The sequence below is a fragment of the Suillus bovinus genome (genome assembly GCF_016758785.1).
Source record: "Suillus bovinus strain UH-Sbo-P2 chromosome Unknown EDB93scaffold_98, whole genome shotgun sequence".
NCBI classification, from domain to species: domain Eukaryota; kingdom Fungi; phylum Basidiomycota; class Agaricomycetes; order Boletales; family Suillaceae; genus Suillus; species Suillus bovinus.
In genome coordinates this window covers 54806-69058 of record NW_024542154.1, presented here as the reverse complement: position 1 = coordinate 69058, position 14253 = coordinate 54806, and the positions used below count along the sequence as shown (strand labels likewise).

Sequence of the window (14253 nt, the reverse complement as noted above, 5' to 3'; positions counted from 1 at the left end):
GTAATAATGGAAATACTTGACGGAGATCACCGTGTACAACGAACGTTGGGAGTTTGATTGGACACAAGACACAGAAATACAATGATCTGTGGAACTCGAAGGGGTGAAAGACAGCCCAATCAAAATGCTACATACGAATTGTCTCAGTCTCACACGGTAAGTAATCTATTCCCACGGTGTAGAAGAAGATTGTTTACATTTTGTGATTACTGAGCGCTGAACTTAGCTAGGTCCTCTTCACCGTTCAACATCTTCAATTATGCTCGCTCTCGCTCATCCGACAGAAGCTAGAACTATCGATAGAACTGGTGTCGACAGAAATCTCTCAAGTTTACCTAGAACTACTTCATCTTCATCCACCGGTCGACCAAGTTCTAGCAGAGTTTCACATTGGAAACCGCCAGCATCGACAGCTCCCGCTGTATTCCAGTCATCTTCATCCTACTGCCCACCAGTACCACGGAGATCGACTTCTGCATCTTCAGTTGTAACAAAAGACTCTTCTCCAATTCGGCATAACGCCGTACAGTCATCTCAGGCAGCATCCGAATCGTCAACAGCCACAAGCAGAGCCCCTCCCCCTGATAACCCTCCAAGAGCTGGTTCTCCAATTCCTCCACCCCAAATACATGTACCAACCTCTGCTTCATCTTTTGACGTTCACAGCTACCCCTCGACCGATTTGCTTCGTCTCCTCGCTTCACTTCTCACCCAGATTGCATCCACCAACGATGCAATCTCTGGTTCAGACCCAGCATCCCATACTTTGGCAACTCTGTCACATAACAATATATCAGAAGACGCATCTCGTTCCCCTATTTGGCGTTCCCTCACTTCCGCCTCCCGTTCCTCCCTATCAAACCCTGCATCCGCCCTCACTTTCCATGCTCGCAACATTCCGACTATCGCACTTGAATCATACCTCTTACGAATACTCAAATATTGTCCAACTACAAACGAGGTGTTCTTAGCCCTCCTCGTGTATTTTGACCGCATGTCTCGCCTCGCCTCCGAGGCTACGGGGCGCACGTTTGTAATCGATTCGTATAACGTTCATAGACTTGTCATTGCTGGCGTCACAGTCGCCAGTAAATTTTTCAGCGATGTATTTTACACTAATTCGCGGTATGCGAAGGTGGGTTGCAACTTCACAGACCTGTTCAAAATATTCACTCCACCCCGCATCTCGCTATCTTTACTCAGGTCGGAGGTCTCCCCCAAGCAGAGCTTAACCAACTTGAACTCCAGTTTTTACTTCTCAATGACTTCAGGCTCGTCATATCGCCTGAGGAGATGCAAAGATATGCAGAACAGCTTATCCTCTTTTCGCAATCACAACCACCAGAATCCCCTTCCGTATCCCGCCCCGCAACTCCGTCACGCTCACAGCAATCAACGTTTCAGACACGTTCATCACCTGCCACAGCATCAGGCCCGGCACGGGCTATGGGTGCTATTGATGTATATGGTGGTTCAGTGGCGCCCAATCGGACGCCCAGTATGCGTGCTGTACGCACGCATGACGATGACGCTGCGAGCATCGTCAGCACAGAAAACGATACAGAATCTGAAACAGAGGGTGGCTACACGACGGACGATGAGCCCACGATTCGGCCAAACAACTCTTCAAGTTCAATCTGTGGAGACGCCGAGGAATACGAGAGCGCTGGCGAGTTCCGCGCTACCACCGTAGAGCAGGGCGACGAGTGTAGCCAGAACAGAGTGGAAGACAAAGAGAGAGAACGAGGCGATATTACGCCGGAATTGAAGGCCCGGCGGCTTGTACGAGAAATTAGCGAGGATATTGGGATGGCGAGCCCTTAGACTGTTACCAAACGATTACTCCTGCGACACCTCCTAACCTTTGCTCCCGGGTATATGTTCGACCAGCCCGTAATACTTCTTCATACCTTTCACAGTGCACGCCAATCACCTACATTCAAATCACGACATTGCAGTCATATCGTACAGTAGTGTCTATACCTCGCCTTCAATTCATATTTTGGCGGTGTATATTTATTTAGCATGTGTCCTTATAGATTCGAACGATGGTATCGTTGCTTGCTGGCTGGTACTTGGTGCCGAAACCTTCTTTCTTGAAACTTTACAATTTTCAAATATTATACCCTACTTAAAGCTTGCTCTGCGTGCGTGCTTTTCTTTGACATCAGACACAGGATCTGCAACTATCGAACAGGAAAATTTGAAAACACGAACGTTCGCATCTGAGGCGTTTTTATGGTCTCTAACAGGTTTTAAAATATACGAACATGACACCTTACACAGGTCCAAGATTTAATCACACATAACAGACCAATAACATGCAATTGTATAATTAAAGCTAGTGGTTACCGCCAACACCAGTGTGGACTGTACACGTTCATAACCCGTGGATGACAATTCTTTTTTCATCATAACATACCTTGACATGGACTGGGAGGATCATCTCAAGGCAGTGTCCTGGCAAGAGTGATTACTACAATAGACTTGAAATCCGTTGTTCTTGGATTGTGGAGGTCTGAAATCTGCAAATGAGAAGTTTTTCTATTGAAATTTGATGTCTTTTCGTGGATGATTTTCTTGGTATGCAACTCTCGTAGACGAGTGGTTACAACTCACCACAACAGAGTTAAAATCTGTTTCAGTTTGAAACCGCGCTCATCACGCAAGGCTAAGGAGTCTCCTTCTGTCAATTAGTATCATACGTAGTGTTCAAATACAAATTCCTTTGATACCTACTGGCCTCGAGATGACGGTAAGCCTAAGACATCTGGCACATCGAGCGGGGTTCCTGTCATGTATGCTGAATCGCTGATTACTCAGGCCAATTCGGGTGCGCACGCGATTCCTAGACTGTCCGGCGGACGAGTCCCGGACTTTCTGATTTAAAACTCGGCCACAAGAGGATGAAGATAGAACTTCAGGTTCACCTGACGCGTAATAAATACATGCATGCAGAAGTACCGTACCTAAATTGCGTGCCAGAAAGTCTATAGTTCGTCTTTGGTGTGCTCGTCCTCCATCGGGCGACATAGTGCCGGCGTCGTGCCTGTAATTTGGTATTCGCACTTTTCCAGTTCTGCCACCGTCAGTAACGTGTTTTCAATGCCGCAAGTCAAGACGAGCTTATAAGAATAAATCAATGCTGTGCGGGAGAATAGAGAACATGCAATATTTACCTCAACGCTACGATGGGGGCCGTTCCAGCATTTGGCCCCCTGGGTGTAGTGCTGTCTGGTATAATATTCAAGTTCACCAGGTCGAGCGACTTTGTTCCAGGACGAAAATTTCCTGGAAGGCACATAGATAAGTACCTTTGTAGCACTTATATTTAGACAACATACCCGAGACTGAAACCAGAACCGCCACTTTTTGGAATTTGCCTCGCCTCGTCAAAGAGGCAAACTTCGTAAGTGTAGCTTCGAAATGTAAGTATCTTTCAAGTAGTTCAAAACAACAACACATACTCTCCGGTATCCTTTGATAAGCACATGCCGTCAAGTTTTTTCCACTCGCCTTCTGGGCCAAAGCCATCAGGATCAAAGAGATCTAGGAGGTCCTCGTTTGCGGTTCGTTGCTCGTCCTGGGTCAGCTTGAGGCTGTGTTCTGCATCCGAAAGAGCCACACGTGCACGATTTGATTCTAACGTGGGATGAGCACACATATTCAGTCATAGAGCATGTAGTTACCAGCAGACGTGTCGGATGCAGCTCCGCGTCCGATCCCGAAGACTGATAGAGCCGATAGAACCGAGTCACGGAAACTATGATAGGATGGGAGCAGAGCGTCTGGAAGGTAGGCTGAGATCTCAAACACTTGAAACTGGTCAATTTCTTGCGGTACCAAAATCTAGTTTGAACTTACAGAGAGACTGGGTCGAAGCAGGTCCGACAAGCTGGTCATGTTCTAGCAGCAGCGTCACATGATCTGTTTTTAATAACTGATCCAACTCCTTCTCGATCTTTGCTGCATTCCAAAAATTTTCATCTTCAACATCTTCCTCTGTTGTCAAATTTTCTGCGGTAGTATCAGCTTCCCCATCGTCACCCTTGCGTACGTCGTTTATGTGAGGTAATCCTGCTAGTGCCTCCCAGCCACGAACAGCCTCGAGGACGGCCATATCTTGATAGTTAGGGTTATAGCCCGTACGAAGTGAGGTCAAGATGTCACCAAGAGCTTTCTCGCGTTCCATGTGCTTCTTGTGTTCTTTCTGAAGGGACTTGAGTGCGGTATGATGTACGAGGAGTGACTGGTAGAGGGCTGCAACATACTTGTGGGTCAAGATTGCAGGAAATATGTCGGGATACACATACGCGACTTTTTCTTACGCTCCAACTCAGCAGCCGAGAGAGATTCTGCGCGTTCTGCAATATCTGAAAAGGGCTGTGTTACCACAAAATCCCTGGATCCTTGAACTAACATCATACCTCGTAGTCTCTCCACCTCTTTCTCTCTCGTTTCAATCTCTTTGACAAGGTCAGCAATGAGTGCTTCCAAGCGCTTTTTCTCCTTATGCGCGTACGCAATGTATGAAGATCGTATCTTGGATCCAGTCTTTCGCAGTTTCCGCTCTGCTTCTGTTTTCTTTCTGTATTCTGCTCCGACTTCCTGGCAAGTGTTCTGACACACGCCTGAGGGCTCGTCCGATCCATCACAGCATTCTTGCTCTATATTCAAATAAGTATCATGAACTCACGCTACCACGTCTGCAAACTTACCACAAAGTCCATCATTAACACGAGAGCTTTGTATTATTGCTCCAATATGGCCCTCATTGCGGCAGTAGAACTTGTTATTGGGACAGGCACTCGTGCCTTACAGAATACAGAACTACGTCAATACAACTTAGTTACCTGACCATAACTACCCAGACTCGCACCTGGCTCATCGCTTCCATCCTGACAATCACAATAATCATCATTTACCGCACTCCAGGCAATTTCCTTCGAACCGTCTAAACACGTCCATGTCTGGTGCGAACCCTTCGTGCTGGGTACGTATTTCGATACGAGAGATGGAGGAACGCCGTGGGCCTTGTCGAGTGCTGCTAGTGATGGAAGGGCAAGGGCGAGGAGTAGCCAGGGATGCATTGTCGACCCGAATTTTGGTGGGATGCTCGTTAACTTCTCTCCCACCTAATTCAACATGAGCAGTGCCACAGTTACGTCAGTAGGGTTTGATGCGGCGCCTGAATATAAGCGGATTTCGCCGAGAGCTTGGCGGTCAAGCCAGCCAAGTGCAGTTCATCGACATTGACGAAGAGGCCACGACATTATGGTGAGTATCCTCCCCTGTTGATGATTTCCAGGACAGGAAGCATTAAATATGCTGGTTCGTTGAACCGCAGCATGTTTCGAGCATTGCAGCCCTTGGATGTCATATTAAGCATGTAGATGCGATGCTGACTACGTTTGATTTAGGCCAAGGCAAAAGCTCCACCACCATCGTCGTCTGGCGGAAAGGCTGCTAAGAAGAAGAAGTGGTCGAAGGGAAAAGTCAAGGACAAGGCCCAGCACGCCGTTGTCTGTGACAAAGCTACTTTCGACCGTATCATGAAGGAGGCTCCCACCTGGCGTCTCATCAGCCAGAGCATTCTCATTGAGCGTTTGAAGGTCAATGGAAGCTTGGCACGCGTTGCCATCAGACATTTGGAGAAGGAGGGCTTGATCAAGCGCATTGTGCACCACTCTGGCCAACTCATTTACAGTGCGTTCCTCTCAATGTTCCATGTTAGATAAAAGAGGTTGATCAACCTCCAATTTAGCTCGGCTGACAACCGCATCGGACTAGATTACTAGTCTTTTATTCATTATGGCCATTCATAAGCCCCATGTATCTTTCACCACAACCAAAATCTATGCTTTCTGACTGGCATTGAATGGACCAAATCTCCAGATGTCATGAACGTCTTGCATTCTCGCCATTCACTCGGTAAAAGAATAAATTATGAAGAGTACATGTAATGAATGTCATCTATGCTAAGTTTACGTCCGCCTATCCGACGAGTCCTTGATGTATGAGCCCAACCAACTCCAAAACCTCTCGACTCGGATAGGTGATCAATGACGCGGACGTTCATTCTCCTATTGATGCTTTGTGAACAGGCAGTTACATTTCCCCACACTCTGCGATACACGTGTGAGACACTTTTCGAAGCCGTTAAATCGACTGCATACCAACGATCTTCACGACTAGCTTTGGTCTGTTGTTCTGTCCCGTAGGGACATTCTCAATTTTTCGAAGCGTCAACATGCCATCGATGACCTTGCCAAAAACCACGTGCTTTCCGTCCAAGAAATCGCATTTTGCAGTAGTGATGAAAAACTGCGAGGATTAAGATCGAGGCAGAAATGCAGAATTGTAGCGAGCAATACCTGGCATCCGTTTGTATTTGGGCCTGAATTTGCCTACAAATCATTATGAGATAGATGTTTGCGAACGGAAAAGATATAGCAAACCATAGAAAGTAAGCCAGGTCCAGTATGCTTCTCTTGGAAGTTCTCATCCTGTGGCGTCAAGTCGACTTGTGCACCGCGCCATGAGGAGCGTGAGTACACTTACAGGGAAATTTTTGCCGTATATCGAGAACGATCCTGTTCCATCACCGTTCAAAAAGTCCCCACCTACAAGTAGACATGGGATGAGGCTGACCTGAAGAGATATTGTTACAGTATGCTCACCTTGGCACATAAAATTTGGTACGCTGAGTCGCACACGTTAATCATCATGGACATCAAGAAGATGATATCATACACTCTGCCCAGAATCTATCAATGAAAGTCGATCACTCGAAGTTGCGGTAATGATCACCTGTGGAAAGTCGCATTCTTGTAACCCTGTGGTCGCGCATCACGTCTAATCTTGAGGCGTTCATAAAGAATTGTTTATCTTCATGGCCTGGACATACCTGCATTCGCCGGTGCACAGCTGCCTAAAGTTTTCAGCAGTTCTGCAAAGTTGATCAGAACAGCACACAGCCACAGGTAGCAGCCGCAGACTTTGGGACAACGTCACTGAAGAGTTCCATTTTTATTCTACCCGCTGGTGTCTCTCCAATATTGATATCCATGAAAACGATTGGACGCGTTGTTGAAGACATGATGACAAGTTCCTGTAACCTAGAAGATCAAGGTTGTAAACAGGGTATGCCGGTAAGAACCGACGGTTCAGATAAGATTGAAAAAAATATTTTTCCATGACCCTTGAAGTTGGGTGTCTACATAGTGCCCTGTTACGATTCGACTGACTATAGTAGATAAGACCTGGTGAATTCCCTCACAAAGGTACAAGCTGACTTTGTCAATCGATACATCACTCGCGTCCAGAACGTCCCCTTGCCGACAACGACCAGTTTTTCGCTAGCTCCTCTGAATGTATAAAATTATGACTGCCAATAAAAGGAACATGCATGTAGACATTATTGATAGTAGGATAGTGTGCATGCACGAGGCGGAGCTACAAGGTAGGAAAAGAAGGAACAATTCAGGATGCAGTGGAAAATACCGAAGCAAATAATGTTAAGGCCACACCAATCGCGATGACTGACAAGGAGGACCGATAATGAGAAAGGGGATCATGATGTCGACCGCGAGCGCGATGGAGGTCTGGTGCTAGATCCTGGTGACTTGCCGCACAGCACTACTTGATGCGCTGTTCCACAAAAGAAATCAGTAGCGACGATATAGCTAGGGTACCCGGGCCAGTCGGAAGAAACGAGAGCGAATTTTGGTGTTGAAGAAGATGGCAGCACTCATGGACATCAGGGTTAGAAAAAAATGGCTGAAAATGCTGCGCACGAGCTCGACAATTAGGGTCATGAAGACGATAATACATAGCTCCCTACTTTTTTCAATAAAATGGCAAACCTAACGTACAGTTGTATGTGTTTGTTTTTGCTTTGTCAGCTCCTTCTTGTTGTCGGTTGTAATCAGAACGTTCTCTTCGCCCGCCGTCATATAAACATCAATCAGCTGTTCATTATCATCGCATTTGACTTGTCGTGGCAGCTTCATTTTGACGTTTTTGTCTTCAACGCTCGTGCCTCCCGTTCCTTTGGTGTCGGATCAGGCTAGCAAGTACCATAGAAGATGCAACTGTAACTTATGCATTAATCATGTTTCTTTTGCCTATTATTCAGAAACAAACCACTAGTGTCGCCTCCCTATAATGTTCAGATCACTGACTGGCGGCCTATGCATCGGGTACGGGGGTCGCCTTTCTCCACTTTAATTAATGGGGATTCACACTTTTGCCACTCGCTGTGCTATTGCCACTACTTGGGAATACTGTGTCAGGCTATATGTCAACAAAGGGTCTGGGATGTCCACAGGGCCGTCACAGTTGCATTAATCACAGCCTATGGTAGGTCTCGTCTGGTCTCGTTGCCTAACGGTTCCAATTAAGGCGTCGTTGGCTCAACTCCCTTTGATCAAAAGACCTCGTGATAAGGCGACGAACGGTCTAGATCAAGCAAGGTCGGTCCAGTGCAATGGACTTAGGTTCAGGTTCAACCAGCCGGACAGTTCAGGGTCCTATGGCGGCCTTATTGACAGTCACTGACTGATATCCCAACATGATTTAAACCACAGTATGCTCGCTCATTTCACTCCCTGACCCCATAGCCTTGCCTATTGGAATGAGTTGCAATACGCCCTACTTTATCGGTATTGATATCGGTACCGGTTCTGCTCGCGCTTCCCTCATTGCACGAAACGGTGAGATAAAAGCGTCTTCCACGAAGGATATCATCACCTGGCGTGATCAGCACGACTACCGTATCTTCGAGCAATCCACGAATGATATCTGGGAGCAGATTTGTTCCGCGGTAAAGGAAATATTGATGCAGTCTAAGGTTCCCGCGACCGCAGTCAGGGGGCTTGGCTTCGATGCCACATGCTCTCTCGCCGTATCAGACTTTGTCGGGAATCCAATAACAGTGACCAAGGGTAGCGGCATCGGCATTCATGGCAATCGGAATGTTATTCTGTGGGCAGACCATCGCGCCGAGGAGGAAGCTGAACTTATCAACTCCACTGGGTCGATCGTCTTGAATTATGTAGGCGGAACCATGAGCGTATGTCGCGCGACGGCTGCGAGTCCAGTTTACCTTGCTAATTCTGCTTTTGGAGCAGCTTGAGATGGAGGTGCCCAAGATTCTTTGGCTCAAGAAGCGCATGGATCCTGCTCTGTTCGCCCGATGCCAATTTTTTGATCTTCCCGATTTTTTCACATACAAGGCAACTGGAGATAACACACGCTCCTTTTGTTCGGTTACATGCAAGTGCTCTTATGTTCCCGACAAAGGCTGGCAGCCGGACTTTTTTGAGCGCATTGGTCTCGGTGAACTCGTCGATGGTGGTAACTGGAAGCATATGGGCGCTGCTAGGGGGCGAGTGCAGACTGCCGGAAGCCCAGTTGGACTAGGCTTATCTCAAAAAGCAGCTGAAGAACTTGGACTTGTAGAAGGTACTGCTGTTGGAAGTGGTCTGATTGATGGGTATGTTATATTCCATCAATTTGTCTATTGAAATATGGATGCTATTGGTGTCGTGATAGATATGCTGGTTGGATGGGCACAGTTGCCGCTCAATATATGGAGAATGGTCAACTTTCAAGCGTGCTTCCTTCTCTTGACGAGTCTCGGCACCGTTTGGCCATTGTTGCCGGAACGAGTACTTGCCATATTATTCAGGTAAGTTATCTTGCTCAATCCTTCTTCATTCAGACGTCAACATTGTTGCAGAGTCGGGGTGGTGTCTTCGTAAAGGGTGTATGGGGCCCGTATAGGGTATATCATTGCCGTTCTGCATAACATGCGATGTCTTGATGGTATTTTCTCATAGGACACAGTCTTCCCTGGTTGGTGGATGAACGAAGGGGGCCAATCGTCTACGGGACAGCTTATCGACTTTATCGTTACCACTCACACCGCGTATCCTGAACTCAAAGAACGTGCAAAGCAGGAGGGAAAGTGTATACATGCTGGTTTGTGTAGTTTTTCATGATGGAGCAACGCAAACGGCGTTTTAATGTGCGTCTATAGTCTTGCTGGACGTCCTCGAGAAGTTGCGGCGCGAGAATAATGTTGATACCTACACGGAACTTACGAAGAATGTACATTTCTATCCTGATTTCCATGGTGAGATAAGCTACAATTCGATTTCAGTATCTTTGTTCACAACTATCACAGGAAACAGGTCTCCAATCGCCGATTCTCAAATGAAGGGTTGTATTGTCGGTCTTGAGCTGGTAAGTCACTCCTTCAATTGAAACTTCAACGAAGTCATCTCGATTACTTCAGGACGCATCTATAGCCGACCTTGCTCGCAAGTACTACCTTACCTTGGAATCTATCGCCCTTCAAACTCGCCATATCATTGACGCTCTCAACGCTGCAGGGCATGTCATAACCTCTCTGCATCTGTCTGGCGGGCAGGTGAAGAACGTGGTGATAATGCAGCTCTTTGCAGACACGTGTGGCATTCCCGTCATCTTGCCCAAGTCGTATTCTGAGGCGGTGGTTCTTGGTGCAGCGATGCTGGGGAGGATTGCAGCGGAGGGTGCTAAAGACGGAGAAGACATGTGGAAGATCATGGTGAGATATCCTGTCCTGTGCGTTCTGCTGAGTGAAGATGCTGACTTTTGCGATTCAGGTCGAAATGACACCTGCTGGTACCCTTGTGGCCCCTGGGGCATCAGCGACAGTCAAAAAACTACTAGATGCCAAATACACCATATTTCTAGAGATGATTGATAACCAGAAGCGCTGGAGACGGCAGATCGAAGAAGCTAGCCATTGAAATGTGCGTGTATATTCCAATTTCGTTTACGATAGATTTATGTATTATTGCCCCAACATTGCACGGATGATAGAGCGCAAGCTCGGTATCCCAATCAACTGCAAGACCTGACTGGTAGCTACTAACAAAATTTCATGAATACCACCAAACATTGTATGTGTTCTGTACTTGGGTATAAAAGATTGCCTCCAGGTAATGTACGCAATGCACCAAAAACCACTTGAAATATTCCCATCAATTTGTCAGTGAAGATTTAAATCTCGGCCATTTTGCAATAATGCCACCTGTGCGACGGCGAAGGTCATGTTCGTCTCCGAATGGGATATCCTCCAACTGCGCTAGCTGCTGTAAGATGTCTTGAAGACAAGTGACCTTAACATGGGTAAGATGAGAATGTTGCCGAGGAATATTAAAGCTGACCAACCCGTGCAAGTTTGGGATCTAGGTACGGGTACACAGACTCTATCTCAGCCAGGATTGTGCTCAAATCCTCCATGCCCTGATATATGTGAATAACAGTGCAGATATTGGGAACTCATTCCGTACCTCATGGCCAATCTTTGTCTTTCCTTTAACAAGTCGTTGTAATGCCGTAATCCATTTGGACACCTGGTCTCCTGCGGTCTCAATTTCATGCTTCTTTCGAACAGGTTCATCCTCGAGGTGGATCTCCGTATAAGCTCTCTTTCGAGAGACATCTTTTCGCCCAGAAATGCTTGTGGCTTTGGTGCTTTGCAAGAGCGACGTGTCAATGGATATTCTTGAATCATTGGATGACACAGGGCTGTGTTCTTTGCTTGCTGCAACCTCGCGCACTGGCACGCCGAAGACAGACGCCGATTCTACAGTGTCCTGTGGTTACAATATATCAACTTGTGTTCATTTCTCGATACATGGTACTCACGCGAGAAATTAATCCGTCAGGCGAGTGAGGTATGTCTCTGCGTCCGAACAATGCATCGAGTCGTTCGTTGAATCCATCCCCTTTAGATTGCTGCGGAAGTGCGGTAGCTTGAACACTGTCCAGCATCCGCGTAAATTTGCGTGGCAAGGCATGATGTTCATCCTCGACTGAAACTAGCCCCGACTTGATTTTACTGTGGTGATCTCTCTGATGTACGGAGGTTGAAACATTGAAGTCAAAAATAGCGTCTTCAAAAGGAAAGCACTTCGTCCTCGAAGTCCTGTCCTGCGACTTTTCGTCAGTGCCGTGCCTTGCGGCATGACACCGACGACGCCAAGCGATTGTGACTACCCGAGTGTCCAATGCAGCATTAATAACCTTTTGCATAGATTCGTAAGGAATTGCGGGAGCAGCTTTTCGACGAGCTATGGTCGGAACCGCTGTAGTGACTTTGGATATTGGAGCACCGACTGCTGCAACAGCCTCTGAACTTTCCTGACTCGTGCTTCTGCGAGTGTTCTGAATCTGGCGGCGTTTTTTGCTATAAATCACTGTTTGCATGTCGGCGCTGCTCCCCTCGCTATCGATAGGTGCGACTGGCGGCGAGATATTGTATGAACCATTCGCGCTGAATGTTGCTTGTAGTATCTCCTGCAAACTTTGGGAACCGCGAGAATCCTTTGCCGGAAAGTAGATGCCTGAAATTTGCGAAGATGCCTGCTGGACTTCTCGTTGGGGCATTGCAATCGGAGGGATATGGTCTGGACTTGTTTTGCATTTTTGCGATAGCATTTTTCTCGCATTCGAAGGTGGGCCTTTTGAGTCCTCCATACCTAAAGGGACCTCATCCATACCACCTTCGCTATCTGAAACAACCAGTGGTGTCCATGAAGGAAGATCATGGTGTTCAAGCTGTATGGTACCTCCGTCTACTAGGATCGCACCTCGAGATAGTCGAGGGACTGCTTTATTTGGACTTGGAGGAGGCGAGACTGATGAAGGCATCATCCTAGTAGTGGTTTTGTGATGAGTATTGTTGGGCATTAAACTCGGAGACAATTAGTGGCGAGACAATGGCCAATAAACACTCACTTTTTATGTGTGAACTCGGAACCTGAGTCTTTGGGGAAAATACCTGCCAGCGTGAAATTGATACCTCCAGTGAGAGTCTGTCCCTGCAAGTGAAGAATCATTTGATCAGAAATGGTACAACCTGATGCAAATATGTGCAATACTACTGACATGTGGGCCTGCATGTGTGGCTACAGATTGGTGTGTCATTAGTGATGTGTCATACATCCTTGCCCATTGTTTCATGATGTAGAAAGCAATGGCAGAAAGTTAAGTAATCAAATTTGAAAGAGCAAGGCTTGGGGACTTCGAGAAGTGTAAGTTCATGGGATATTAGATAAGAAATTTGTATTCACCAAAGATATGTGGTTACTTGCTATATGGTGTGAGGCTAAGAGATCTCAGGTAATTATACCACAAGGAAATGATTTATTATCACCCAAGCTTAGAAAGTGCTACTATCTATATATTGACTACATTGTTTGGTATTATTGACATAATTTGGCACACAGCTTAGTCACTCACTATCCTTGGCACTCCACCAACAATTCACATGATTTGTTCACTTGCCTGATTTAGCTAGGCTGACAGCTTGTGATTAGGGCTGGCCACCATAGCCCTTGTCTTTCTATTATGTAGCAAGGCATGATTAGAGGAAATAGAATTAGGTCTTTGAGTGAACAGTACTGTATGCATTCAACCTTAGGTTTGTCACAGTGTCACCAATACCTCGAACTGAACCTATGTCATGTGACAGTCACAGGCATCTGGCGAGGACGAACCTAAAAGTGTGACATCTGGTTCTCTCATATTTTTCTGTGAAATAAAACAAATTCTAACTAATGTGTGTCATATTCTCTGTATTGTGTGTTTGCATTGTGCTGTCGCTTTCCTCTGCTGGCCTCCTCAATACCCTCCAAGTCACTAGGTGAAATCATGTCACAGTGCTTGTCAGCAGCACTGTCCACTATCAGAGACCCATCCATGGCCATGATATATCCTTCTGACACGTAGGTCTTGTCAGACATGATATGTTTGAGCACCACCTCCAATGGGGCCTCATCATCAACTCCATCACTCTCAACCACATCATCTTCTGGTAAGAATACTTCAGCATCCACTGAGTCATCATTGCTTCTTGTTGTAGCAGTGGTGCTGCGGAGCTGGATATGCTGCCACATGTCAGGATCCGTGCGCAGAAGATCTTGAAGATCTCGAAGAGTGTCGATGCTGGTAAGACTTTCGAAAGAGAGATTGGATTTATCATCTTCACCTGCTTTGCACAATGCAAAGGCCTGTTTGTCTTTACTATGTGAATAACATTGACACTAGTTTGAAAATGAAACATACCTTTTTGATCAAATCTGTCTTGTTCACAGCCTTGTAAGCCTCGATGAACCATCATACAGAGTAGTCCCACGAGGTTCCTTTGGTGACATCCAGGCGAATTTCAGATGTGACCGTGCCAGAGGAAAGCTG

The 14253-nt window shown here is 46.6% G+C and overlaps 6 protein-coding genes across 6 annotated transcripts; 3 read left to right on the top strand and 3 right to left on the bottom strand.

Annotated features, from left to right (window-relative positions):
* Nucleotides 1–163: 163 nt before the first annotated feature.
* EDB93DRAFT_1178946 (cyclin-domain-containing protein) lies at nt 164–2289 on the top strand. Its single transcript, XM_041450600.1, has 2 exons — nt 164–1135; nt 1204–2289. The coding sequence occupies exons 1-2, from the start codon at nt 260–262 to the stop codon at nt 1822–1824; spliced, it is 1497 nt and encodes a 498-aa protein (XP_041302354.1). The 5' UTR covers nt 164–259; the 3' UTR covers nt 1825–2289.
* Nucleotides 2290–2731: 442 nt separating this feature from the next.
* EDB93DRAFT_946535 (glucosidase II beta subunit-like-domain-containing protein) lies at nt 2732–5131 on the bottom strand. The gene is made up of 10 exons (XM_041458052.1): nt 4880–5131; nt 4719–4814; nt 4428–4667; nt 4314–4373; nt 3865–4260; nt 3690–3815; nt 3468–3642; nt 3345–3419; nt 3180–3291; nt 2732–3125 (listed from the first exon to the last, which is right to left on the bottom strand). The coding sequence occupies exons 1-10, from the start codon at nt 5088–5090 to the stop codon at nt 2991–2993; spliced, it is 1626 nt and encodes a 541-aa protein (XP_041302353.1). The 5' UTR covers nt 5091–5131; the 3' UTR covers nt 2732–2990.
* A 42-nt stretch (nt 5132–5173) lies between these two features.
* EDB93DRAFT_946470 (ribosomal protein S25) lies at nt 5174–5985 on the top strand. The gene is made up of 3 exons (XM_041458051.1): nt 5174–5277; nt 5421–5706; nt 5765–5985. Exons 1-3 carry the CDS (start codon nt 5275–5277, stop codon nt 5788–5790), a joined length of 315 nt encoding a protein of 104 aa, XP_041302352.1. The 5' UTR covers nt 5174–5274; the 3' UTR covers nt 5791–5985.
* Nucleotides 5931–7181, bottom strand: EDB93DRAFT_946323 (cyclophilin-like domain-containing protein). Its single transcript, XM_041458050.1, has 9 exons — nt 6999–7181; nt 6908–6949; nt 6811–6855; nt 6754–6756; nt 6681–6703; nt 6562–6623; nt 6459–6506; nt 6375–6407; nt 5931–6324 (listed from the first exon to the last, which is right to left on the bottom strand). The coding sequence occupies exons 1-9, from the start codon at nt 7097–7099 to the stop codon at nt 6160–6162; spliced, it is 522 nt and encodes a 173-aa protein (XP_041302351.1). The 5' UTR covers nt 7100–7181; the 3' UTR covers nt 5931–6159.
* Nucleotides 7182–8519: 1338 nt separating this feature from the next.
* EDB93DRAFT_946254 (uncharacterized protein) lies at nt 8520–11171 on the top strand. The gene is made up of 9 exons (XM_041458048.1): nt 8520–9073; nt 9132–9496; nt 9556–9691; nt 9743–9787; nt 9843–9984; nt 10043–10138; nt 10190–10248; nt 10301–10594; nt 10653–11171. The coding sequence occupies exons 1-9, from the start codon at nt 8636–8638 to the stop codon at nt 10797–10799; spliced, it is 1722 nt and encodes a 573-aa protein (XP_041302350.1). The 5' UTR covers nt 8520–8635; the 3' UTR covers nt 10800–11171.
* EDB93DRAFT_946270 (uncharacterized protein) lies at nt 10917–13185 on the bottom strand. The gene is made up of 7 exons (XM_041458049.1): nt 13131–13185; nt 12946–13080; nt 12796–12878; nt 11704–12712; nt 11346–11651; nt 11224–11298; nt 10917–11171 (listed from the first exon to the last, which is right to left on the bottom strand). Exons 2-7 carry the CDS (start codon nt 13018–13020, stop codon nt 11034–11036), a joined length of 1686 nt encoding a protein of 561 aa, XP_041302349.1. The 5' UTR covers nt 13021–13080; nt 13131–13185; the 3' UTR covers nt 10917–11033.
* Nucleotides 13186–14253: the final 1068 nt, after the last annotated feature.

What these genes read in the sequence shown, in the direction of transcription:
- EDB93DRAFT_1178946 (XM_041450600.1), top strand. Translation starts at nt 260, where the DNA reads ATGCTCGCTCTCGCTCATCCGACAGAAGCTAGAACTATCGATAGAACT. An exon ending in CTAATTCGCGGTATGCGAAG is followed by an intron (nt 1,136 to 1,203) that starts GTGGGTTGCAAC and finishes ATCTTTACTCAG; the next exon opens with GTCGGAGGTCTCCCCCAAGC.
- EDB93DRAFT_946535 (XM_041458052.1), bottom strand. Translation starts at nt 5,090, where the DNA reads ATGCATCCCTGGCTACTCCTCGCCCTTGCCCTTCCATCACTAGCAGCA. An exon ending in TGCTTCGACCCAGTCTCTCT is followed by an intron (nt 3,816 to 3,864) that starts GTAAGTTCAAAC and finishes ACCAGTTTCAAG; the next exon opens with TGTTTGAGATCTCAGCCTAC. An exon ending in GGTTCTGGTTTCAGTCTCGG is followed by an intron (nt 3,292 to 3,344) that starts GTATGTTGTCTA and finishes TGTGCCTTCCAG; the next exon opens with GAAATTTTCGTCCTGGAACA.
- EDB93DRAFT_946470 (XM_041458051.1), top strand. An exon ending in CTCTGGCCAACTCATTTACA is followed by an intron (nt 5,707 to 5,764) that starts GTGCGTTCCTCT and finishes CCTCCAATTTAG; the next exon opens with CTCGGCTGACAACCGCATCG.
- EDB93DRAFT_946323 (XM_041458050.1), bottom strand. Translation starts at nt 7,099, where the DNA reads ATGTCTTCAACAACGCGTCCAATCGTTTTCATGGATATCAATATTGGA. An exon ending in ACCAAATTTTATGTGCCAAG is followed by an intron (nt 6,624 to 6,680) that starts GTGAGCATACTG and finishes GTCTACTTGTAG; the next exon opens with GTGGGGACTTTTTGAACGGT. An exon ending in CAAATACAAACGGATGCCAG is followed by an intron (nt 6,325 to 6,374) that starts GTATTGCTCGCT and finishes TAATCCTCGCAG; the next exon opens with TTTTTCATCACTACTGCAAA.
- EDB93DRAFT_946254 (XM_041458048.1), top strand. Translation starts at nt 8,636, where the DNA reads ATGAGTTGCAATACGCCCTACTTTATCGGTATTGATATCGGTACCGGT. An exon ending in ATGTAGGCGGAACCATGAGC is followed by an intron (nt 9,074 to 9,131) that starts GTATGTCGCGCG and finishes CTTTTGGAGCAG; the next exon opens with CTTGAGATGGAGGTGCCCAA. An exon ending in GTACTTGCCATATTATTCAG is followed by an intron (nt 9,692 to 9,742) that starts GTAAGTTATCTT and finishes ACATTGTTGCAG; the next exon opens with AGTCGGGGTGGTGTCTTCGT.
- EDB93DRAFT_946270 (XM_041458049.1), bottom strand. Translation starts at nt 13,020, where the DNA reads ATGAAACAATGGGCAAGGATGTATGACACATCACTAATGACACACCAA. An exon ending in TCCGAGTTCACACATAAAAA is followed by an intron (nt 12,713 to 12,795) that starts GTGAGTGTTTAT and finishes AACCACTACTAG; the next exon opens with GATGATGCCTTCATCAGTCT. An exon ending in CTGACGGATTAATTTCTCGC is followed by an intron (nt 11,652 to 11,703) that starts GTGAGTACCATG and finishes TTGTAACCACAG; the next exon opens with GACACTGTAGAATCGGCGTC.